The sequence below is a fragment of the Pseudochaenichthys georgianus genome, chromosome 22, assembly GCF_902827115.2.
Source record: "Pseudochaenichthys georgianus chromosome 22, fPseGeo1.2, whole genome shotgun sequence".
In the NCBI taxonomy this organism is placed as follows: Eukaryota; Metazoa; Chordata; class Actinopteri; order Perciformes; family Channichthyidae; genus Pseudochaenichthys; species Pseudochaenichthys georgianus.
Genome location: NC_047524.1, coordinates 162,079 through 187,428, shown reverse-complemented (window position 1 = coordinate 187,428; position 25,350 = coordinate 162,079). Strand labels below are relative to the sequence as shown.

Genomic DNA, 25,350 nt, shown 5'->3' with positions numbered 1-25,350 from the left:
TCTCTCAGAGGGGCGTGGGGAGGGGCTCCTTGTTTTCATCTAAAGTAACAGACAGAGAATCAGCACTTTGGAAACAGGGCTGAAACAGAGGGGATTATGGGTAATGCTGCAACGATCTGTTTGGTGTTTCAGCCAATCAGAGACAGGCTCTGGATATATCTGAGACCTGTGATATATGGATGAAGAACAGTATAATGGGGGACCTTTAAGTCACTACGAGTCAAATCATCCTCTTTATTCCTCTTTCTGCTCAGGCTCCTCCCCCCTCTGAGCCCATCTCAACCAATGGCGAGCAAGAGAGCCCGAACAGGAAGTTGAGTCGTCCGAGACGCAGACGCTCGATACGTCGCGGCACCGCTGAGATACAAACAACATGGCTGCCAGACGCTCAGTACCAGAGAGACACTGTGGAGAGCACTCAGGCCGGCCTGGACAAAGACTACAACTCCCTGTACAACCTGGTGAAGGTGAGAGGGCTGCTGGGAAATGTAGTTTGATTACACTGGAGTGTGTGTGAAGATTAAAAGCCTGAAGAAAGGAAGTTGTGATGATGCAGTGAACATCTAAAGCAGCTTCCATGAAAAGTAAGATGTACTAGCACTCAGACTTTCCACTGAAGTAAAGAAGCAATACTGACTCTTGGAAAAGTACGCACTAGTTAAAGTCTTGCACATGTACAAAAGTATTGGCATTAAAGTATACATAACGTACCAAGAGAAAAATACTCGTAATGGCTCATTTAAGTTCAGAGGAACACAAGCTAAAATACAATAAGACGGGTATAAAGAATAAAAGTTACACTCGGGGATTATAATGAGGTTATTAAATAATGTTGTAACAAAGATGGAAGGCACGCAGCCTGAAACAAACAAAAGGGCGCCGGTTTCCCTGAGCAACCGACAAAGAGAGGACTCTAAGAAGGGAGGCTAATTAAATACAAACACATGTACACTAACAACAAAACAACCCTCACTATCCAAGTGGTGCAGACTAACAAAAGTAAGTAAATCTTTATTTATATAGCAAGCTTCTCAACACAGATGTACAAAGTGCTTTACAGTACAGCACACAGGACACAGTAGAACTATAACATGTAGAATAAAAGGCATAAAACAGCATAGGTTAAAACACCAATGAAAGACTGCCACTAACTCACCTCCTCCGAAGACCCAAAGGCCTGTCGGAAGAGGTGGGTCTTTAACGGCCCCCTAAAAAACCCTATTGAGGCAGAGGCTTTTAGTTTCTGGGGGAGTTTGTTCCAAAGCCTTGGGGCCACCGCCTCCAAGGCACGGGCACCCTGGGTCTTTAGCCTGGTTCGAGGCACCCTTAGGAGGCCTTGCTCAGAGGACCTCAGGGCCCGGGTTGTGCTGTGAGGGAGCTCATTTACATAAAGCACATTCGACACAGAGTTACCAGGACCGGGGAGGCGGCGGCCGTAACTATAATACCCCCCTCTTTTGTCTGCAGTCGAAGACGAGGAGTCTGCAGGAGACGCTGCGTCTTCATCGTTTCTACAACAGCTGCCAGGAGTTCGAGTCGTGGATGGAGGACAAGGAGAACATCCTGAGCACCTTCAGCTCCGACGCAGACAACCTGGTCGTGGTTCAGGCTAAATTCGAGGTGAAGATGTCCTTATTTCAAAGTCTTTAAAATCATGATCATTGATTTAGGGAATACAACATGTTGGGGAAATCTCAAAGAGGGATCTCATCTAATATAGCAAAGGTAAATGTCTAATATCTCTGCGTGTTCCCCTCAGATACCTATAGCTTCTGCACAGAGATTAAAAACATGTTTCATTATAACTGGTCATCAAAAGCAGATGAGCCACGACACTACTTTTAGATTTTAAATAACACCTGGAATATAGCTTTCTGGATATTAGACTTAAACACTTAACGATTAATAGTTTTTAAAAGTTAAAGACTGGACTGGATTATTTTGAAAATACCACATCAACTTAAACCAGCAGTTCCTTTAGTGTAATATTAACATCTAAGATTTGAATTTCTCCAGAACTTCCTGACGGAGCTGGTGAGTGGGCGGGGCCAGTTGGATGACATCATCAACATGGCGGAGGAGCTGGTGAAGAGTCGACACAGCAAAGAGAGAGAGATCCAGAGCACGCAGAGGAGGGTCTCCAGCAGGTGAACACTGAGCGTCCTGAACGAGGCGGGGCTGCTAGCGGTCGGGTAGCATTGATGCGATGACTGGGCTAATACAGTAGAGAGATCTCCTTCTGAATCATATTAGTATTCCACCTTGAAAATACACATTTAAACATTTATTTATTATTAATGATTCTATCGGGGTTTTTTTTATATTTTCATTTATTTGTATTTTTCATGCATTTATTTGTGTATTTATTTACTGTAATTTCTACATTTTTCATTATTCGTATTTATTAATTTACATTATAGCATATATATATATATGTCTTTTATATTTTGTCTAAAGGCCCCAGGTCACGGCCATTTCTACTGATCATAATTCCATTGTTGAGGTCGACTAGAATACATTCACATTGTTCAATGTTCCAAACTCACATTGGTTTCTCAGACAGCGTCTCTGTAAAGTATGTGTTTTCACTCTCTGTCCTACACGGCTTGTTGGAGCTCCTGCCCCCCCCCCCCCCATGAGCCCAGTGGCCGTCTGCGAGACACAGCGAAACCCAGCCCGAACACACACACACACACACACACACACACAGCCTCGCCGCGTCCCGCCGTCTCAGGGAGGAGAAATCGGCGGAGCTGCAGCTGAGAAAAGATTGAGTGTGTGTGTAACGGCTTCACGGATTGGTCCATTTAGACCAATGGGTCCATTTGGGTATGGGCACGTCACAGAACCCAGGAAGTAAATAATGGAAAAAGAGAAATATCCAACGAGGCGTTCTGGGGCAGCACTAGGGTTGCCAGAAACTGACCATGATCAAAATCGATTATTCGGCAGCCCTGGCGAATAATAATCGATTATTCGACCGACAGCTGCCGCTTTGTTCATCTTTAGTCGCACGTGTGAGGGAGAGGGGGGGTGGGGGGGGGGGGGTCGGTGTGTAGCTGCTGCAGCAGCAGTCTGCTCTGCGCAGGCTTCCTCCAAGTTTACAGTAAAACAAACTGGTGGTGTGACCAATGACTATTTACAATTATTAATACTATTACTATTATTAGCATATATATATTATATATATTTTTGGTTGAAACTAAGCCAGAAAAAAAAAAAAAAACATAAATAAAATTAAAGAAATATATAAATAAAATCGATTTTTAAAAATAATATTCGATTATGGAGACTGTAGCGAATATTCGAATAATCGAATAATCGCTGGCATCCCTAGGCAGCACAGACAGGTCTTCTCTGTGTTGGAGTGTTACTCGCTACACGGTGCACTTTGAGGGTTTGAGACTCTGCAGACCGTTTACATGCAGAACAACCTTCATAACACCAAGGACCTTTAAACCATGTTGATTTAGCTGTAGGAAAACATTTTAAAACAGAAGGCAAAACAGTTGCCGATACTGACGTAAAAACTACGTTAAAAACAGTTAGTGATGGTAGCGACTACAAATTATTTTTTATCATTTAATCTCCGTCCCTCCGCCCACTGCTCCTGGTACAGAGTCACTGTGTGCTCTGCATGTGTGACGATTAAAGAGGGTTTCATCCTCCCAACTCTTCTTCTTGTGTCTGCAGGTGGGATCGGATCCAGCAGCTGAAGGACGAGAAAGGTCACGAGCTGCTGAGCACGGCGGACGTGAAGTCGTTCCTGCAGAGCTGCGAGGAGGCGAAAGCTCAGCTTCAGGGCCAGCTGTCCGGCCTCGGCACCGTGGACCTGGGCTGCAGCTCCTTCACTCTGCTGGGCGAGGAGAAGACCCAGAGTCAGACCCTCAGAGACATCCAGACCCTCGAGGCCAAGATCGCCTATCTGAAGAGCGTCGCCAAGATGTACGGTCAGAGGGGCCGGAGGCACTCGGATTATTGGAGAAGTCAAGAAGTTTAGATTTCAGGACTTCAAGGCTTTTATTGTCATTTGTGCATAGCAGTGTAGGTATGACTACTCAGGTGCATAGGGCCCCCGCGGCCACTAGGGGGCCCCCAAGCTGAAAGTTCAGGTTCAGCCTCCATATATTTGGGGAGAATTAAAGTTAGCCGTATTTATTTGTAAACAGCCGAGCCCCCTCCTGTGTTCGGCTTACAAATCAAATGTAGGATATAATGACAACTAAACTGCAACGATAGCAAATCTGTGGCTTGTGTTTTTGGGGATCAATAAAGTCCAAATCATCGTTAGGCTGTCAGCCAATCAGTGACTTCTGAAACGTGACGGTTCGGGACGAATACGGACACCGTTACACCCCTAATATATTATATATTTATAAATGTATATTTTTATATTCTTAAAGTTACAACCAGCCCGTTGAGTGCAACCATAATGCTAATGTCTTCTCGCCCATGATGTGTATTCTCTGTACGACAGGAAGCAGGACTGCAGTCCAGAGGAGAGCGCAGCCATCGCAGAGGAGGTCCGGGGTCTGGAGGTTCTGCTCAACCAGGTTCGATGGTTTCCTTCATCACAGACTGTCTGCCTGAGGCGACACATGTATGAACTGAAAACCTACGATTAGAGTTCACATTTCTCTATGAAGCACGTTTCACATAAAGCAAGTCAAAGTGCTTGCAACGTGTCCATGCTTTTATCTTCAGTAGACTCGACTACTGCAAAGGTGTCTTCACAGGTCTCACTAAAACATCTATTAGGAAGCTGCAGCTGATTCAGAACGCCGCTGCTCGAGTCCTCACTGACACTAAGAAAGTGGATCACATCACTCCTGTTCTGAAGTCTTCACACTGGCTTCCTGTGTGTCAAAGAATAGATTTCAAAATACTGCTGCTGGTTTATAAAGCACTGAATGGTTTAGGCCCAAAATACATTTCTGACCTCCTGCTAAACTATGAAGCATCCAGATCTCTCAGGTCTTCAGGGACTGGTCAGCTTCCTGTCCCCAGAGTCAGAACTAAACATGGAGAAGCAGCGTTCAGTTATTATGCTCCAAACATCTGGAACAAACTCCCAGAAACCTGCAGGTCCGCTGCAACTCTGACTACTTTTAAATCCAGCAAGAAGACTTTTCTTTTTGTCGCTGCTTTTAATTGAACTATTCACATCTTAAACTGCACTGTAACTTTTATCCATGTACTTTTTCTTTTAATGTTTATTTTATTAGCTTCTCTTTTTTAATGCTTAATGTCTTTCATTTTTTGTAAAGCACTTCGAATTGCCTTGTGTTGAAAAGTGCTATATAAATAAACTTGCCTTGCCTTGCAACAAACTCCCAGAAACCCTGAGGTCTTCACCGACGCTGAGTTCTTTTAAGTCGAGGCTAAAAACATTACTTTTTTCAGCTGCCTGCCCAGAAGTCTTTTAACTTGTTTTAGCACCTACCGTATCTACAATGTTGTTTTTAAACTATTCCGTATCTCTTTCATGCATGGTTTTTATAAATCTGTTTATTTATTGTGTCTTCTTATTAAGTGTTAATGTTGATGTCAAGCACTTTGAATTGTGTCTGAAAATGTGCGATATAAATAAACGTACCGTACCTTGACAAAAAACATTAATAGCATTTAAGATATAGAAACACAATATTTAAAACATTTATTAAAGAGCCAGGATAAAACAAATAACCCAAGCTAAGAGAAGAAAAGCTGGCTGTTCACACTGTGTCCCTGCGGTGCAGTTGAAGCGCCAGGCTGCAGACAGACAGCGGCTGCTGGAGGAGGCTCGGAGGCTGCAGGGCTTCCAGCAGGAGTCCAAGGAGCTGCAGCACTGGACCCAATCCGTCCAGGAGCGCCTCCTTCAGGACGAGACGGCCACGGACGTCGCCTCCGCCCTCGCCCTGCTGGAGCAGCACCAGGATCTCCAGCTGGAGATGGAGGAGCAGAGGCGCAGGTAACCTGGACAACACTGTCACGTGCAAGAAAGTCAACTTTACTGTCAATCTTCCAGTTTGTGTGTACAGACGGAGAGATCCAAATACCGTTTCCCACAATCCCGAATACAAAATACAAATATATACAGTATACAAATATGTATACAAATATGTATATATATATACACAATCAACAGACACATTTATACTTATGCACACATTAAGACACAACAATTAATATATACAAAATAACAGTCACTTCAATATCTTTGATAAATGTACATTAGTTCAAGACTGTCCATAGCAGTGTAAAGAATTGTGTGTGTGTGTGTGTGTGTGTGTGTGTGTGTGTGTGTGGGACTAAAGAACAGTTTTTTCCACCAGGCTGTCAGGAGGCTGAACTCTCTCCCCTCCTTCCCCCCTCTATATATAATAACATTTAACTTTGAAGAATCACAAAGAGGTTTTTAGGCTTAGTTAATTTGCAGTATATGATATATTATTAATAATATGTGTCGCTGTAAATGAATTAATCCACCTTATTCTTTGTTCTCTCAGGTTAAAAGAGATGGAGAAGTTGGGGAAATCTCTCCAGCAGGGCTCGTCCAATGGGAAGGCGGGAGACGTCGACGTCCAGCAAACCCTGGACAAGCTCAGAGCTGATTGGTCTAGGCTGGACAAGCTGTGGGCCAATAGGAAGGAGCGTTTGGAGCAGGGGGTGGAGCTCCAGAGGCTGAACCAGGAAGGAGACCGGATCGAGGCGACGCTGTCCGGACACGAAGCCCGACTGAGGGTGCAGGATGTCGGGGTGAGGAGGCGCTACACATGCCTGTTTTATATGATATCATAAATATATATCTACAGTGCATTGAGATATAAAAGCAAGACACACAAAACAAGCAGGTCTTTGATATAAATACTTAGATGTAATGGTGGAACATCTTCTTTCCTGAACAGACCGCATTTAATATATCTGTCAAAGGGCAAATCCAAGAAATATTTGTTTCCGCCACCTTGATCTTTCGAGGCGCGTGGATCAGTGGCGGCGCTAGGGGGGGGCTACTGGGGCTCAAGCCCCGGATCTTTTCTGAAAAGCCCCGAATGTCTCACTGAGAAACGTCTCGTGAGTCCAACAGAGAGGCAGCAGCTGCGGGACAGTAGCCTGCGTACTACCCCCGCTGCGAGTCCACGGTTCACGCTAGCAAATCTTCGTAATCACTAATTAACAACCAAGTTCTGAACAGCAAGAATAAATGATTGCCTTCTAATGGGAGACTAAAGCTTTCTTTTGTGCACCGGTCAATCCCCACATTAAATACAGAGTTACATCCCATCTTAGATGTCTGGTACCTTGTCTTAATTTGTGGTATTTGGATTATGTCTATGTGTGTATTGCTGCAGGACTCAGTGGACGGTGTGCACAGTCTGCTGGGCCGACAGGAGGAACTGGAGGGTCTCTTGAAGGCTTTGGACCAACGAGTGGATCATTTCACGGCACGCAGCCAAGAGCTCATCGACCAGCAACACTACGCTGCCAAACAGTAAGAGAACACAACAGAAACAACAACAGAAACCACAACAGAAACCACAACAGAAACAACAGCGTCCAGACGTATAATAATATGTAGTTTCGTGAAAGTCCTGATTATGGCAAGCTTTCTCAAAACAACAATAGCACTTCTCAGTATTTCCCCGTGTGTGTGTGTGTGTGTGTGTGTGTGTGTGTGTTACTGTTTTCTGATTATACTGAGTCTGTCTTGAAGCATCAAGGAGCGGAGCCGGAGCCTCCAGAAGGCCCACAGGAAGCTGAAGGAGAGCAGCTGTCAGAGGAGGAGTCTGCTGCTGGCCTCAAAGAAATATCAGGTATTCATTTTATAAAGTTAAAGCACCATTAAAGACAGTCAGCAGCCACGTATGCTATGTATGTACGTATGGAGCTACGCGTGTAGTTTGCTTCTCTCATATTTAGGAAGTGTTAATTCAGTCGCCATTCATCCCACAGGAGTTCCAGAGAGACGCAGACGAGCTGCTGCTGTGGATGGAGGAGAAGTTTAAGGTGGCGGAGGACGAGTCGTACCGCGACCCGACCAACATCCTGCGGAAGCTGAAGAGACACGAGGCGGCGGAGAAAGAGATGCAGGCCAACCAGGTGTGGCTGGACACACTGGTGCAGGTAACCTGACGCTCACTGGTTCCCAGTCTCCGGCTCACATTGTGCTTTAAGGATGCTTGGTGGCAACACAGCAGGTGGAATGTCCTTGCTTTATTTGTTTTACCTTTATTTAACCAGGATAGGTCTCATTGCGATTAAACATATATTTTTCAAGAGAGTCCTGGCCCAGGAAGGATAACAGCACAGTTACGGTGCGTCCGCTCGGTTCCGTCGCGCGCCTCAACGGAGACGCTTCCCTTCACTTTGAATGGTCACGCTTTGCCGAACTGCATTGTGGTTCCTTTGCCTCCGTTGCTCGCGCTGAAGTTGAGAAAAGTTCAGCTTTTCAAGCGTCGACGGAAGTGCCAGCCAATCAAATCATATGCAGTACAAGTGCCAGCCAATCAAATCATATGCAGTACAAGTGCCAGCCAATCAAATCATATGCAGTACAAGTGCCAGCCAATCAAATCATATGCAGTACAAGTGCCAGCCAATCAAACCATATGCAGTACAAGTGCCAGCCGATCAAACCGCGTGCTTGTGTGTCCGGGGCGGGAGATTCATTTGATTGGTTGTTGGTCCACGACAGACACGCCCACCGGCAAGCTTCAACGCGACGGAACCGTGTGGACGATACGTTACAGACCGTTTTAAAACACAGTCATACAACAAGTTAGCCAAATCACTTACAGCCACAGTGTTCTTCTGCCTCCAGGTCACGTTGAGTCTGTGTAAAGAAACCAGCTCTCAGTTCAGTTAAATGTCTAAAATGGTGACTTGATGAATATCAGATAATGACATGCATAACACCAGGCAGTTCCAAAGGGCTCACTTTGTCTGGCCCATGTTCAGCTGGGGCAGGAGATGCTTTCTGAAGAGCACAGCAACAGTCAGAGCATCGGCAGGAAGTCGACGCAGCTCAGCAGCCGCTGGAGGAGACTTCAGGACAAGATGGCCGACAGAGGAGACAGACTGAGACAGGCGGGACAGCAGGAACAGCTGATGGAGCTCCTGCAGGTATTCACTGCTGGAGGCTAAGAAGAAACGCATGTTCAGCCATTTTGATGTCTTCACGCTCCTTCTGCTTCTCCCAGGATGCCAAGCTGAAGATTGAGGCGATCCAGTGGATGCTGAACAACGCCGCCAAAGGTCACGACCTTCGCTCCAGCCGACAGCTTCTGAAGGTTAGCTAAACTCTGACTTAAGTATGTTTAACGTCTAAAGGTGTTATTTGGAGACTAACCCGGTGTGTGTGTGTGTGTGTAGGAGCATCAGCAGCTGGAGCAGGAGGCCAAGGAGCTGGCGGAGAAGATCAACTCCATCGTTAGCAGAGCCCAACATCTCGCCTCAAACCACTTCGACTCCCAGAGGATCCTCAAGGAGACGGAAACCTACCTAACTCTGTGAGTACACACATTCATGGTCCCCAGAGGATGAATCCTGCTGACTTTGAAGGACTTTGTTAGAGTTTCACCAGGACCAGGTGGAAGGAGTCCATCTCCACGCTGGCCTGGGTATCTCCCAGTGAGAGCTGGTTGATGTGGCCAGGGAGAGGCCCTCTACTGGTACTGCCTCACGCAAGATTGATCAAATTATCTTTACTATATATATATATTTATACTTTTTGAAGCTCAACTAAAACAAACACCCACAATCAAGCTGCCGTGGAGGTACCAGGAAGCTTGAAAAAAAAACGTCTATGCCAAAAATCGGCCCTGCCAAAATACACCTTTATTGAACATACAGTAACACAAATACTACAAACAATCCCAAATGAGAAAGGGTCGCCACTTATTATTATTTTAATTAGGGATGCACGATAACTTCCTGCTTCTCAAGACCGATAACCGATAATAATTTAATATATATATATTAAATGTACCTGTAGTTTTTGCACACCTGGTTAAATGATGAACGAGCCGACTGAATCCTTTATCTTCGACGAGGGAGAAGGGCTGGTCGTCAAGCGCCATCGTTTCTCTGATGAAGTTAGAGATCGCTTTAGCCCCGGGGTCGTCTCTGGCAAACTTCCTGCCTTTTTCAAAAGCCTCGTGGATAGGTGAAAGCCCCGGTGCCTTTGCAGCTGGCTTTGGATTCGCCGCTAGTTTAGCAGCGCAGGCGTCTTCGTACGCTTTGAACACACCATCGTAGCCATGGCGATGTTTCAGGCGACTGATCAGGTTGGAAGTATTATAGCTCGTTGCCTTTTTCCCTCCTCGTGGAACTTCTGCATCTGTTAATACAAATAGCAAGCGAACTATCGAACTCTGAAACTTTGAAATAGTCCCATACTACCGACGACATGTTTGTTTACTGTCCTGGCTTCACGGCCGCACGCCATTTACGTCTCAGCCAGGCACGAGTTAGGGAGCGCTGGATTTGTGAAGAACTCCCCTCTTCCTAAACCACTAACACCACAGTACTGGCAAAACGGGAGGAGCCGAGGGAAAAACAAGCGCCCCTCATCCCAATCCACCCACACCGCAGGATCTTTTCTTTTTTTTTACCCAAAAAATATATTGTATATTATCGGGGCTATTAATACTTTTATCGGGTTTATCGGGATGACGTCATAATTCCTAATATCGGACCGTTAAAAAGGTTTAAAGAAAATATATATTTTCTTTTTTTTGGGTACCTGGCTGGCGCCCCCTAGCCCCCACTATCTGTATATAGGGGAAACACTGGCGTTCGTGTGTGTGGGACGAGGGGCTCTGTAAGGAAGTCTGGGTTGATTTTTTTTCGGTTGTGTACTTTCAAATTCTAGCGCACTCGAGCTGGTTTCTCCATTCTTACCTACCGTACCTTTAACAGCATAAAAGGTTGGATGAAAAATAAATAAAGGACAGTCAGTAAAATGCGTTGCGGAACAGGTGGGTCTCGAGGCAGTTCTTAAAAACTGATGCAGAGGTCCAGAGATGATGTTGATTTTGAAATCTTTATTCCACAGGTTCAAGTCTCTCCAGAAGCCTCTGGGCCGGCGTCGGGCTCAGCTGGAGGCGTCAGTCTTTCTGTTTGGGTTTTATCACGACGTGGATCTGGAGCTCAGCTGGATCTCTGAACACGTCCCTGCCTCTGGATCCACGGGATACGACAAGTCTCTGGCCGGAGCCATCAGCCTCATGCAGAAACACAAGGCACAGTTCATCGCTTATACAAAGACAGCTTTTCGACAATAGCGGCACGAGTTGGGATAAATAGATAGTTTTAATTAATATTGCCATTACTATATAGGAAGGATGAATCTGTTTTGCATCATCATTTTCATTGGAAAATATATTAAAATGATAATGGTGATAATTTTTTTTTATTTATTTAGGTTTAATATATATTTTTTTTCCCCCAGATTTCTGAAAAAGTCAGCAGTTTTAACTTTTTTCTCAGATTTTTGTAAAAACTCGAGTTCACTTTCTGACCAAAAGTGAATTTTTTTGGAAAAAGTCAGAATTTTTTCCCCTCAGATTTCTGAAAGTCAGCAATTTGTTTTTTTCTCTCTGAATTTTCAAAATGGTCAGAAATTAGAATATTTACCCAAATTAGATGAAAATAGTTGTATTTTTGTATTTCTCAAAAATATTTCCCCCCCAATTTTCCAGCAATTTTTACTTATTTCTCAGAATAAAAACATTTTGACTTTTTTCTAAGATTTTTTTAAACTTTTCTCCCCGAATTCACTTTCTGACCATAAGCGAGGTTTTTTCTTTAATTCTGAGAAAAAAGTCCGAATTTTGATGGTTTTCAGAATTATGGAAAAAAGACAAAATTTAGAGGAAAAAAAAAATGTAATTCTAAAAATATGTCAGAATTTGACTTTTATTATTATTATGACTAAAAAGTCATTCAAATTTTGACTTTTTTCTCCGACAAACAAAACAGAAATTCCTGTTTTTCAGAATTTCGATTTAATTCAGAATTATGAAAAAAAGACAACTTTTGACTCATGAAATTCTGATTACCAAATTCATTTATGTTGTTCTGGAATAAGTGATCATTTAGATTTTTTTTTTACATTTACAAATGTCAGCTAAAGCATGATTTCTTCACTTAGGAGTTGCAGGCAGAAATGAACGCCCATCGGAAACACCTGAACCACGTCCTGGAGAAGGGGCGGAGCCTGGCCAAATCCAGTAAATCAGATGGGGACGAAGTGCTCCAGAGGTACAGTTGTTGTATTTCAGGGTTGATTGTGACATGTCAGAATTGTTGTGTTCCTTTAATACATTTACAGTTATTGTCGTTTTTTGCAGATGCACGCACCTGAGTGCAGAGTGGGAGGAGCTAGAGGACGCGTGCAGCAGGAGAGCATCTCACCTGAGCAAAGCCATCACCAGAGAACAGGTGAGTGGACACTTACGGCCGTCCACACAGCGGCTTTGGAAAAAGCTTGGAGGTGGGCGTGTCTGAAGCTCGACCAACAACCAATCACATGAATCTCCCGCCCCTGACACACAAGCAGCGGTTTGATTGGCTAGAGCTTGAAGAAGCTTCCAACGCCGCCGTGTGGACGGGCCGTTAGGGATGTGACTATTATTATACATTTGAGAAACTGTTGTTGTCTTGGAAGTGTTTTGTGATTAATGTTCTCTTTTCAGCTGCTGTTGGACTGCTCAGAGCTGGAGTCCAGGCTGACTGAGACTCTCACTCTCGTGAACACCGATGACTACGGGAAAGACGAGCTGGGAACACAGAGTCTCCTCACCAAACACAAGGTACAACACTCAGGCTGAGAGGTCTGTCATTAGCCAAAACAAAAGAGGACTTTAGATCTTCCCCTGTGGAGCTCCATCAGGGACCCAGGCAGATACCTACAAGTAGAGGAAGCACAGTTTAAACCGTACAGACTTAAGATATGGAGTGTGGACTCCTCCTTGGCCCTGCCGTGGTGCCCTTGAGCAAGGAACCGGACTTGTGTGTTCTGATGATTTCCTGGCTGCAGGTGTTGGAGGGCCAGTTGGAGGTGCTGGAGGTGGAGGTGGAGGAGTTGGGAGACCAGGTGGACCAGGCGGAGCAGAACTGGAGCCTCGAGGAGCTCAGCCGGCCTTACAGTCGCCTCAGAAGCCTGAACCAGCAGCTGCAGCACCAGGCGGCTCTCAGGTAAGCTCTGACATGTTACTTTACTACAACTCGAACACTTAGCATGGAGAATAAGTACATTTGAGTATGTAGTGTCTCTACTTTAAAGAGTCCTCTCCTGCTGATGTTCAGGTGTATATCAGTATGTAGTGTCTCTACTTTAAAGAGTCCTCTGCTGCTGATGTTCAGGTGTATATCAGTATGTAGTGTCTCTACTTTAAAGAGTCCTCTGCTGCTGATGTTCAGGTGTATATCAGTATGTAGTGTCTCTACTTTAAAGAGTCCTCTCCTGCTGATGTTCAGGTGTATATCAGTATGTAGTGTCTCTACTTTAAAGAGTCCTCTGCTGCTGATGTTCAGGTGTATATCAGTATGTAGTGTCTCTACTTTAAAGAGTCCCCTCCTGCTGATGGTCAGGTGTATATCAGTATGTAGTGTCTCTACTTTAAAGAGTCCTCTCCTGCTGATGTTCAGGTGTATATCAGTATGTAGTGTCTCTACTTTAAAGAGTTCTCTCCTGCTGATGTTCAGGTGTATATCAGTATGTAGTGTCTCTACTTTAAAGAGTCCTCTCCTGCTGATGTTCAGGTGTATATCAGTATGTAGTGTCTCTACTTTAAAGAGTCCCCTCCTGCTGATGTTCAGGTGTATATCAGTATGTAGTGTCTCTCCTTTAAAGAGTCCTCTCCTGCTGATGTTCAGGTGTATATCAGTATGTAGTGTCTCTACTTTAAAGAGTCCTCTCCTGCTGATGTTCAGGTGTATATCAGTATGTAGTGTCTCTACTTTAAAGAGTCCTCTCCTGCTGATGTTCAGGTGTATATCAGTATGTAGTGTCTCTACTTTAAAGAGTCCTCTCCTGCTGATGTCCAGGTGTATATCAGTATGTAGTGTCTCTACTTTAAAGAGTCCTCTCCTGCTGATGTTCAGGTGTATATCAGTGTGTAGTATCTCTACTTTAAAGAGTCCTCTCCTGCTGATGTTCAGGTGTATATCAGTATGTAGTGTCTCTACTTTAAAGAGTCCTCTCCTGCTGATGTTCAGGTGTATATCAGTATGTAGTGTCTCTACTTTAAAGAGTCCTCTCCTGCTGATGTTCAGGTGTATATCAGTGTGTAGTGTCTCTACTTTAAAGAGTCCTCTCCTGCTGATGTTCAGGTGTATATCAGTATGTAGTGTCTCTACTTTAAAGAGTCCTCTCCTGCTGATGTTCAGGTGTATATCAGTGTGTAGTGTCTCTACTTTAAAGAGTCCTCTCCTGCTGATGTTCAGGTGTATATCAGTATGTAGTGTCTCTACTTTAAAGAGTCCTCTCCTGCTGATGTTCAGGTGTATATCAGTATGTAGTGTCTCTACTTTAAAGAGTCCTCTCCTGCTGATTTCCAGGTGTATATCAGTGTGTAGTGTCTCTACTTTAAAGAGTCCTCTCCTGCTGATGTTCAGGTGTATATCAGTATGTAGTGTCTCTACTTTAAAGAGTCCTCTCCTGCTGATGTTCAGGTGTATATCAGTATGTAGTGTCTCTACTTTAAAGAGTCCTCTCCTGCTGATGTTCAGGTGTATATCAGTATGTAGTGTCTCTACTTTAAAGAGTCCTCTCCTGCTGATGTCCAGGTGTATATCAGTATGTAGTGTCTCTACTTTAAAGAGTCCTCTCCTGCTGATGTTCAGGTGTATATCAGTATGTAGTGTCTCTACTTTAAAGAGTCCTCTCCTGCTGATGTCCAGGTGTATATCAGTATGTAGTGTCTCTACTTTAAAGAGTCCTCTCCTGCTGATGTTCAGGTGTATATCAGTATGTAGTGTCTCTACTTTGCTGCAGCACCTCTTTTCACCCTCTGTCTGAAACCAGAGCCCAGTCTGCTCTGATTGGTTAGCTAGCTGGCTCTGTTGTGATTGGTCAACCGCTTAGAGATGTCCCGCCTCTTAGGAAGGCAGTGCCGTAGATAAACTCCCTCTGGAGGGGTTTGTTTTTGAAACACCTGAATAAGCACCTGACCCTTTCACCCCACGGTCCTCCCTTCAGGGGTCAGAGGTTAAAGGAAGTCCTGCATCTCCACGAGTTCATACGAGAGTGTTCAGAGTTAGAGGACTGGATGAACGAGCAGAGACTGACAGCTGAGTCTCAGGACCTCGGGAACGACTACCAACACATCCAGGTGACATCTCATTCACAGGAGTCTGCACTAAAATACTACGAGCTACCGAACGGACAAAGGTGTCCAGCTACAAGTCATGTCTTTAAATAGCACACGATGTTCTTGGCTTTGTGAAATATTGCAATAGGACTTCCACATTTTGTATCTACATGACGTGTTAATCGTTTCAAGCTAAGTTATGTATGGCTTCACAGATCCAGGACTGTTCAGCTTCACCACATACTGTAGTATCTTAATGGTATTATTTTCAAACTGGTCGTGCATTGCATCTTCTAATCCAGACCATAAACTAGAAAATAAGTGTCTCTCACTACATGTTTTAAGATAATAATCAGCATGTTTACCAACAACTACCTTCATACATTTAATTAATCTTAAACAACAGCTGTTAAAACCATCTTCTTCTGATCTAAAAAAACATTTATATGAGCAATATTGTGTGAGTCATGTACAATGTGAGTTCTGTTTAAAGGCAGACAGTCTCATTTAATCCTGATTCATGGATGATGGACCTTAAGGGTAAAGATGTTCGGCGATTTTATTTACATAGCACCTTTCAACACGAGGCAATTCAAAGTGCTTCACAAAAATGAAAGACATTAATGGCGCATTTCCACTACAGCGCGGTTTAAGTTGCGTTTCCACTCGGCGTAGTTCTGGCTAGCGGGTACTTTTTCACAGTTTTCTGGCTCTCCAAAATCGAGGTTCTTTCCGGGCTAACAACCGGGCTGAGTATGCTAAATTAGTGACGTGAGGGGCTACAACTACAACAAAAGGAACATATTTGACCGTGATTTAATTATAATACACGTTTCTAAATGATTCCGAAGTAACAACATACTGATACCGGTTAGTAAAAAACCATGAATTAATGCTTTGACGAGTCTGCAGACAGACGGCAGGCGAAAAACCTTTTAAAATGCATGTTTTCTGAATGGAGATCAGCTAAGCTAACGTTATATATGCTCCGACCGTCCACACTCACAACAACGGCCTACAGACATAAATAAAGCAGCGACTGTGTTCTCCATGACACAGGCAGTCTGTGGTTTGTACTTGTTTAACTTCTGTCTAGTTTCTGAACAGATATGAGGAGCTGTGAGCTCTGAGGGCTAACAGCTAACGGCTGATGTTGGTTTTCTGTGGTTCGCATTGAAGATGACGTCATGGCTCTGCCTACACTGCGTTACTATAGTTACCGCCCCAGCTACTAAACTGCAATGGAGACGCAGCATAAAGTAAGCCTGGCCTACCAAGGCCTAACGAGGCCTAGCCATACCGTACTAAGCCGAGCGAGGCCCTGCAGTGGAAAAGCGCCATAAGAGCATTAAGCAGCATATTATAAAATGGCATTTAAAAACCCAAATGTAAAAGCAAAGATAATGAAACATGAATAGCAAAGGTACAGGAATAAAAGTGACAGTGTGACATATGTTAGAGTTTCTGTGTTTGTGACGGGCGTTTCAGTTGCTCCGTGGGAAGTTTGAAGGTTTCCTGAAGCAGCTGGAGGTCGGAGAAGAGGCACTGCAGAGCTGCAGCGATCTGGCTGCTGGACTGATCCTCAGCAAACACCCCCAGAGCGCTGTAGTCAGAGACGCACAGCAGCAGCTCAGGTACACACTAGGGATGGGAATTTGAAAGCAAATGTATATTTGAATATTCGACCCCCCAAAAAACGGTTAACCGGTTAACCGAAATGTACATATCCTATAAAAAATGTTTTCTACATTCTTTTTACCCAATTTTTTTTCAAGAATTTTTTAGAAATACATACATTATCAAATAAGTGTAGAAACCAAGTCGAATTTGTCAAATGTATTGAACTGGTGATCACAGGTTGACAGCTATAGGCCTACAGCTATAGTGTGGAGGCGATTCACAATCAGGCCAGCTGTAGAGAAGACCCTCTCAGCTGGAACGGAGGTTGCGGGTATAGCAAGGTATAGCATGTTATAAGTTTAATTTGGCATAGTTTGACCTCTACACCGCACTCACTAACCTGGTCGAAGTATTTCCACACATTACTCCTTTTTGACGCCATGTCTGTTGTGTAGGACTCTTCTTAGAGTGTAAATAATTTCCGGACTATGACTGGTAAAATGTTGAATACCGGCAAAACTAAATCTCTCCAGTCAAAATGTCTATGCACTTTGCCGCCACACACGGTTGCCAAGCAGCGCTTATTGTTGTTTAGGCTGGCCACTCATGTGTCGCGAGTGTTGACAGGGGCCGGGGGAGCATGCTCAACTGTTAGCGCCGGAACCTCGCAACGGCTGCGGAGCTCATTTGCGCCACATTTGTGCCTAAGATGAGGTTTGAGTCTGCGTGATCTGCGTGTAGGGAGGGGCAGCAGCCGTATCATTGGCTAGAACTAACTAGATCTGATGGATTTGGACATAAACGCGAGTGAAGTATAACCGGACACGAGAGAGAGAGAGATCAGCACCTGCAGCTCTGCCCGCTGTGAGGGGCCGGTGAGCGGAGCAAAACACACCTTTAGACGTCACCTAACACATTTAGCTATGGCATAGTCGTATATAAATACATTGAATTATTCAATTTGATAATATGTAATCAACTTAGGCATCACTCCCAAAAAAAAAAAAAAAAAAAAAAAAAAAAAATTTATAAAAATATTCATAACTCATATTCGAATACATGAATAATTATTCGAATACCTGAATCATTTCGAATATTCGAATATTCGATTAATCGTTCCCATCCCTAGTACACACGCACTCCCACTGCAGCAGCTCAGGTACACGCGCACTCCTACTGCAGCGTGGTGTAAGAAGTAGAAAGTACAGGTATTTGGGTTCAACATGTAAGAAGTAGAAAGTACAGGTATTTGAGTTCAACATGTAAGAAGTAGAAAGTACAGGTATTTGTGTTAAACATGTGAGAAGTAGAAAGTACAGGTATTTGAGTTCAACATGTAAGAAGTAGAAAGTACAGGTATTTGAGTTCAACATGTGAGAAGTAGAAAGTACAGGTATTTGAGTTCAACATGTGAGAAGTAGAAAGTACAGGTATTTGTGTTCAACATGTACGAAGTAGAAAGTACAGGTATTTGTGTTCAACATGTAAGAAGTAGAAAGTACAGGTATTTGTGTTCAACATGAGAGAAGTAGAAAGTACAGGTATTTGAGTTCAACATGTAAGAAGTAGAAAGTACAGGTATTTGTGTTCAACATGAGAGAAGTAGAAAGTACAGGTATTTGTGTTCAACATGTAAGAAGTAGAAAGTACAGGTATTTGAGTTCAACGTGTAAGAAGTAGAAAGTACAGGTATTTGTGTTCAACATGTAAGAAGTAGAAAGTACAGGTGTTTGAGTTCAACATGTAAGAAGTAGAAAGTACAGGTATTTGAGTTCAACATGTAAGAAGTAGAAAGTACAGGTATTTGAGTTCAACATGTAAGAAGTAGAAAGTACAGGTATTAGTGTTCAACATGTAAGAAGTAGAAAGTACAGGTATTTGAGTTCAACATGTGAGAAGTAGAAAGTACAGGTATTTGTGTTCAACATGTGAGAAGTAGAAAGTACAGGTATTTGTGTTCAACATGTAAGAAGTAGAAAGTACAGGTATTTGAGTTCAACATGTGAGAAGTAGAAAGTACAGGTATTTGTGTTCAACATGTAAGAAGTAGAAAGTACAGGTATTTGAGTTCAACATGAGAGAAGTAGAAAGTACAGGTATTTGAGTTCAACATGTAAGAAGTAGAAAGTACAGGTATTTGAGTTCAACATGTAGGAAGTAGAAAGTACAGGTATTTGTGTTCAACATGTGAGAAGTAGAAAGTACAGGTATTTGTGTTCAACATGTAGGAAGTAGAAAGTACAGGTATTTGAGTTCAACATGTAAGAAGTAGAAAGTACAGGTATTTGTGTTCAACATGTGAGAAGTAGAAAGTACAGGTATTTGTGTTCAACATGTGAGAAGTAGAAAGTACAGGTATTTGTGTTCAACATGTAAGAAGTAGAAAGTACAGGTATTTGAGTTCAACATGTAGGAAGTAGAAAGTACAGGTATTTGTGTTCAACATGTGAGAAGTAGAAAGTACAGGTATTTGTGTTCAACATGTAGGAAGTAGAAAGTACAGGTATTTGGGTTCAACATGTAAGAAGTAGAAAGTACAGGTATTGGTGTTCAACATGTAAGAAGTAGAAAGTACAGGTATTTGAGTTCAACATGTAAGAAGTAGAAAGTACAGGTATTTGGGTTCAACATGTAAGAAGTAGAAAGTACAGGTATTTGAGTTCAACATGTAAGAAGTAGAAAGTACAGGTATTGGTGTTCAACATGTAAGAAGTAGAAAGTACAGGTATTTGAGTTCAACATGTAAGAAGTAGAAAGTACAGGTATTTGAGTTCAACATGTAAGAAGTAGAAAGTACAGGTATTTGAGTTCAACATGTAAGAAGTCAAAGTAAAAAGTGGTCTGAAAAATAAGTAGTGGAGTAAAGTACTGATACCAGAAACGTGTACTTAAGTCCAGTAACGAAGTATTTGTGCTCCACTGCTTCCCACCTCTGCTTGTTTGCAGTGCATGCTGGGAAGATTTGAAGGCAGTGGCCGCGGAGCGACTGGATCAGCTGCAGAAAGCCGAGGAATGTCACCGCTTTTACCAAGACCTGAGCGACGCTCTGACGCTCATCCAGGTACAGCGTCTATCCGTCAGGTCACCACAAACATGTAATCCCACGCGTTAGATCCATCCACCTTCCTCCCGCTCTTTTCTCCGTAGGAGCGACGGAAGAGCATCCCCGACGACGTGGCGAAGGACTTGAGAGGAGTGACGTCGCAGCTGAGGAAACATGAAGCTCTGCTGCACGAGCTCACTGCCACAGAGCAACAGGTGGAGACACGGAGAGAGTATCACGCCGCCTCAGCGCACATTAACTCTTCAGAACAGCAGTATTTCTCTCGCTGCCGCTGCTTCAACCCCTCGGCATATTTCCCCTAAACTCTTTTGTTGCTGATCGTATACTTGTTGTGTGTGTTGCAGTTGCAGGAGCAGCTGGATGGCGTCGACTCCATCTTGGACCTCTGCTCGCCTCAGCTGAAGCTCCGCCTCCAGGAAGTGCAGCAGCAACTGGTGGAGCGGTGGGAGGACCTCCGTCTCCACGCCGAAAAGAGGGAGGAGGAGCTCAAACTGGCGTGCCAAAGATACATGTTCCTCAACACGGTGAAGAACAAAACGAGGATTTCAACTTTGTTAAAGCGTTGAGGATTCTCAGCTCTTACCCATGTGTCCTTGTGCTCTCCAGGCGCAGGACTACTTCCTGTGGTGCAGCCAGCTGATCGGTGCGATGGCTGCTGAGGAGAGCATCAGTGATGTGGTGACCTCTGACCTGCAGCTGGCCATACACCAGCAGCTGTGGGCGGAGATGGAGGCCAGACAGGAGACCTACCAGCAGGCTCTGGACATGGGAGAGGAGCTGCAGACGCAGGACCGAACCAACAGGAAGGAGGTACGATCTGCAATCACCATATTCACAAATGGATCGCGTCTTTTTATCAGGCCTCTTACTCAAGCGCCATGGAAGGGCGCCGGACTCTAAGGAAAATATTCGTTGTGGCCAAACGACGGTACTTCAACTTCCGTATCAATCCGTCGCGTCACAGAAAGACTTTTTCCCATTGACTAACATGGGGAAAGAGACGTCTGTAAATCAGTGGATACGTTTTATTTTTAACTAAATAAACTCCCCAGTATGAACTGTTTTATAGCCCTTATTAGAATCATTAGTTCTTAAAGGTGGGGTAGGTAATTCACTTCAGAAACACATGTTATATTCCATGGAATGCTCTTAACATCCCGATAGCAATGAAAACATTAAATGCTTTGACAATAAATACATAAAAACACATCATCAGTGGAAGCCGTGGCGCTGTAAAAAGCTCGACCAATCATCTGAGCCGGCTAAAGTAACTGGATGGCCTACCTGCCTGTCAGCCTTCCATCTGTGCACACACTGATCTCGTGCCCTCATTGGTCATGTGCGCGTTCGTGTGTGTTGGAGGAGGGGCTCTGTGAGGAAGTGGCAGATTTTTTCCGGCTGTCCATCCCTCCATCTTCTCCGCTTCTCCGTGGTCGGGTCTCGGGGTAGCAGTTCCAGCAGGGAGCCCCAAACGTTCCTTTCCCCTCATCAACCAGCTCTGACTGGGGGGTCCCAAGGCGCTCCCAGGCCAGCGAAGAGATATAATCCCTCCACCTGGTCCTAGGTCTACCCCTCGGTCTCCTCCCAGCTGGACGTGCCTGGAACACCTCCCTAGGGAGGCGCCCAGGTGGCATCCTAACTAGGTGCCCGAACCACCTCAACTGGCTCCTTTCGACGCGAAGGATGAGCGGCTCAACTCAGAGTCCCTCCCTGATGACCGAACCTCTCACCTTATCCCTGAGGGAGACGCCAGCCACCCGGCGGAGAAAACCCATCTCGGCCGCTTGTATCCGGTTGTGTATTTTCAAATTCTAGCGCACTCGAGCTGGTTTCTCCGTTCTTACCTACCCCACCTTTAAAGTTGTAAATTGCACTAAAAGCCGAATCCAGATTTATTTTCTCTCTCCATTCATTCTAGTGAGCCGAGAGCGGGAGCTCGGGGGGCGGGGCTTAGTGACAGGAGGCGGGGCTTAAGGGGAAACTCAACTCTATGAGACACATACGGGTTCTTATTTTACATCCATGCTCTCACTCTGCTAAAATAAGACACACGATGATGCTATGACTGTCCTGGGAGTGTGTTTTTGTTTGTAATCTAAGTCTAAATATACATGGCGTTAACATGCTGGTTACAACAACATAACAATCATGTAACAAAAGGCCAGCAAGGCGATACAAAATAAAAATAAAAGGATAGGGATGTCTTCATGTTATTATAGTATTGAAGATACATGTAACTATTAGGTATTGTTCCAGTCAGATGTCTTCGTTCTGAGTCTTGTATAGAGTCCATCTTTCCCACTTTCTGTTGAGTTGTGTTTTTTCGTAATCTCAATTTATAAGTCAGTTTTTCTATCAAAAAGAGTTCTTCCACAATTGTTACCCTTTGGTTTTTCGTTGGCGGTGCTTCCTTCCTTCCTTCCTTCCTTCCTTCCTTCCTTCCTTCCTTCCTTCCTTCCTTCCTTCCTTCCTTCCTTCCTTCCTTCCTTCCTTCCTAGTGATAGCTTTCATGCTGGATATGTATTTCTTTACCTATCATTTCCCAAAATACAATTATTTCCTGACATTCTCGCCAACACTTCTGTCGACATCTGTTGACTCTCACCTCTCGTGTAAGGAAGAAACAAATCAGATTCTTCCACGAGAATTCCCTCATGGTTGAATGGTGTGTCCTCCAAATGTCCCGGGATGCATTTTGATGCTGGATATGTGTAACGGTTCCTTCCAGGTGTTGGAGAAGCTAAAGGCTTTGCAGGAGGAGCGAGAAAAGCTGGAGGATCGGTGGAGCCTGAAACAAAGCTGGCTAGAGAGCATCCATCTGGAGCAGGTCTTCTACAGAGACGTTAGCAGCGTGGACAAAACCTCCAGCTCACAGGAGGTAAACGCATCCCTTTGTGAGAGGAGCATGAGAAACATAACATCCAGCGTCTGACCGCTCGTTCACATCTCTCCTCAGATCCTGATGCAGAACAGCACTCTGGGAAACACAGTCGATGAGACGGAGGGGTTGATAAAACGGCATGAAGCTTTTGAGAAGCTGCTCAGCTCGCAGGAGGACAAGGTCTGATATTCTTTTATTATTTATCTCTTTCCCTGTTCTTCAAATGTGAGCTATCATTTAATGGCAGCATGCTAACGTCCTGTTCCATCATTTTAGATGCAAACATGTGTGTACTGTAGTAATCAGCAGCGAACCGCTTCGACACGTGTATTTCGGTTTACTCACGGCATTCTTTTTGTTATTCTACAGCAGGGGTGTCAAACTCAATTCCACAACGGGCCACATCAGTATTATGGTTGCACTCAAAGGGCCGGTTGTAACTTTAAGACCAAAAATACATATATAAATATTGAATATATATAAAATAATGTATTATATTACATTATTGCCTCTGCATTGGATTATTATTATAACTTCATAATTAACTACGTCTGAAAGCAAGTCTAGGGCAAATAATTGCAAGTCTCTTGAGTAAGAATGTCACATTTTGAATTATTTTTATTTTTTTTAGAAAAAGGCACATTTTAAGAAAAAAGGCATATTTTGACAAAAAAAGTCAAATTCTGAGAAAAAATCTAATTTGAGATGCATTGTGGGACATGTAGTTTATGGGCAACGTGCTTCTGTAAAGTAGTATGTAACCGTATAATAAACATATTATATTCTTTGCAAGCTCTTGTGGGGCCACATAAAATGAAGTCGCGGGCTGGATTTGGAGTTTGACACCCCTGTTCTACAGTATTGTTGTTTTATAGCTATTTGTTAATGTATACAACCCAATTTGTGTTCTTTGAAATTGAAAAGGATATCGCATTGTGTGTGTTACTTTCGTTGCAGTTGTATATGTCTTTCAATCCCCAAGGCCAAACTCCGGAGCTTCGGGGACAGAGCCTTCTCTGTGGCAGCCCCGAAGCTCTGGAACTCCCTCCCCCAAGACCTCCGTGAGTCTGAGTCCCTCAGCCTGTTCCAGTCCCGCCTCAAAACCCACCTCTTCAACTCTGTGTCGATAAGCCCCGCCCCCTCTCAATCAACTTCCTCCTGACTGCTTTTCTGTTGTGTTTTGTTTCTTTTTGGTTCTGTCTCTGTCTTTGTCTACCCTCCCTCCCAAATGTAAAGCGCCTTTGGGTTCAGAAAAGCGCTATATAAAATTAATATATTATTATTATTAAGTGTAATTTGGCTTGGCTTTCTATTTTGTATGGACATGCTTTTATTTTGAAGGTGAGTTTACGCTGTTGACAGGAAGTTGTTGTTGCTATGGAAACAACGTGGCGGAGATTAATGGAGAAAAAGTAATATCTACATATAAAGACCGAGAAAGTAAACGATGTATGGTTAAGTGTTAGCACCCCCCGAACAAGCTCTTATATTGGAGAGTTCAATAAATTCAAAAAGAAAAAACGAATATCCGAATAACGAAATTGAAACCCGAATAGTACTCCAGCGAACGAATATTCGCATATTCAGGCTTAGGGGAAGACAAGTAGGATACGATCTACGGTCCAAATCTGAATCTTATCCCGGCGTGTTCACGGCTTTGGGGATGCTTTGGTGATTGAAATGTCCCTCCCTGTGTGTGGTGCAGCTCTCCTCTCTGAAGGAGCTGTCCGAGCGCCTGAAGAAGCAGCTGAGCCGAGAGAAGAGCAGCTCGGTCCAAACCAAACTCAAAGCCCTCCTCAAGAGACGTGATAGGATCAAGGAGCTGTCCGTCAAACGCAGGGAGGAGCTGGAGCTCTCCAGGATGCTGTGTGTCTTCAGCAGAGACGTGTCTGAGGTGAGAAACTCCTCGATGACTCTCTTTAACTGATGATGATGATGATGATGATGATGATGATGATGATGATGATGATGTAATCAATCTATCACAATACTTTATTAGTCCCATGGGGAAACTAGGTTTTGATGTGCAATAAAGGAGCATGAAGCCACAGGGACATTTCTCAATCTCGAGGATGCTGGCTTGGTAGTCGCGTCCTTCCAAGTCACTTCCTTCAGAAACGAAGCAAATGTAGTTCAAAGCCACGGCTTCGGAAAACGAAGGAGAATGGAACAGGCTAACAAGTGTGCCACTCTCTCTAACGGTTTCAACATAAACTGTACCGAAAATAAATACCTCACGATGCCTATCTAATTATGAACTTGCTTTACTTTCAGGAACACATTTTAGGTGATAACGAAGTAACATATTGACCAACACGTGTTCTACGCCACTATACTTACATTTAAATGTGTGCTGCGTCGGTTCAGCCATTCTCCGCAAGGGTTTTTCAAATTGGTCCGTGCGCAAAGCATTGTGGGGATTTTTAAGGACGCGAAGTCTACCCATGTGCAGCCTCGACATTTCCCCCGAACCAAGGACGCGGCCTCGG

The 25,350-nt window shown here is 44.0% G+C and overlaps 1 protein-coding gene across 1 annotated transcript in view; it reads left to right on the top strand.

Annotated features, from left to right (window-relative positions):
- sptbn5 (spectrin, beta, non-erythrocytic 5) overlaps positions 1-25,350 on the top strand; it is a 108,064-nt gene that overhangs the window by 25,226 nt on the left and 57,488 nt on the right. Inside the window, 28 exon segments of the mRNA XM_071201657.1 lie at positions 11-44; positions 255-467; positions 1,468-1,620; positions 2,017-2,147; positions 3,694-3,945; positions 4,478-4,553; positions 5,739-5,950; positions 6,489-6,738; positions 7,332-7,471; positions 7,694-7,793; positions 7,933-8,103; positions 8,938-9,102; positions 9,180-9,269; positions 9,352-9,488; positions 11,036-11,222; positions 12,134-12,243; positions 12,333-12,423; positions 12,678-12,794; positions 13,022-13,179; positions 15,185-15,317; positions 16,785-16,930; positions 19,863-19,977; positions 20,064-20,174; positions 20,325-20,504; positions 20,587-20,790; positions 22,709-22,858; positions 22,937-23,041; positions 24,567-24,755. Coding sequence (XP_071057758.1) covers positions 11-44; positions 255-467; positions 1,468-1,620; positions 2,017-2,147; positions 3,694-3,945; positions 4,478-4,553; positions 5,739-5,950; positions 6,489-6,738; positions 7,332-7,471; positions 7,694-7,793; positions 7,933-8,103; positions 8,938-9,102; positions 9,180-9,269; positions 9,352-9,488; positions 11,036-11,222; positions 12,134-12,243; positions 12,333-12,423; positions 12,678-12,794; positions 13,022-13,179; positions 15,185-15,317; positions 16,785-16,930; positions 19,863-19,977; positions 20,064-20,174; positions 20,325-20,504; positions 20,587-20,790; positions 22,709-22,858; positions 22,937-23,041; positions 24,567-24,755 — 4,120 coding nt within the window.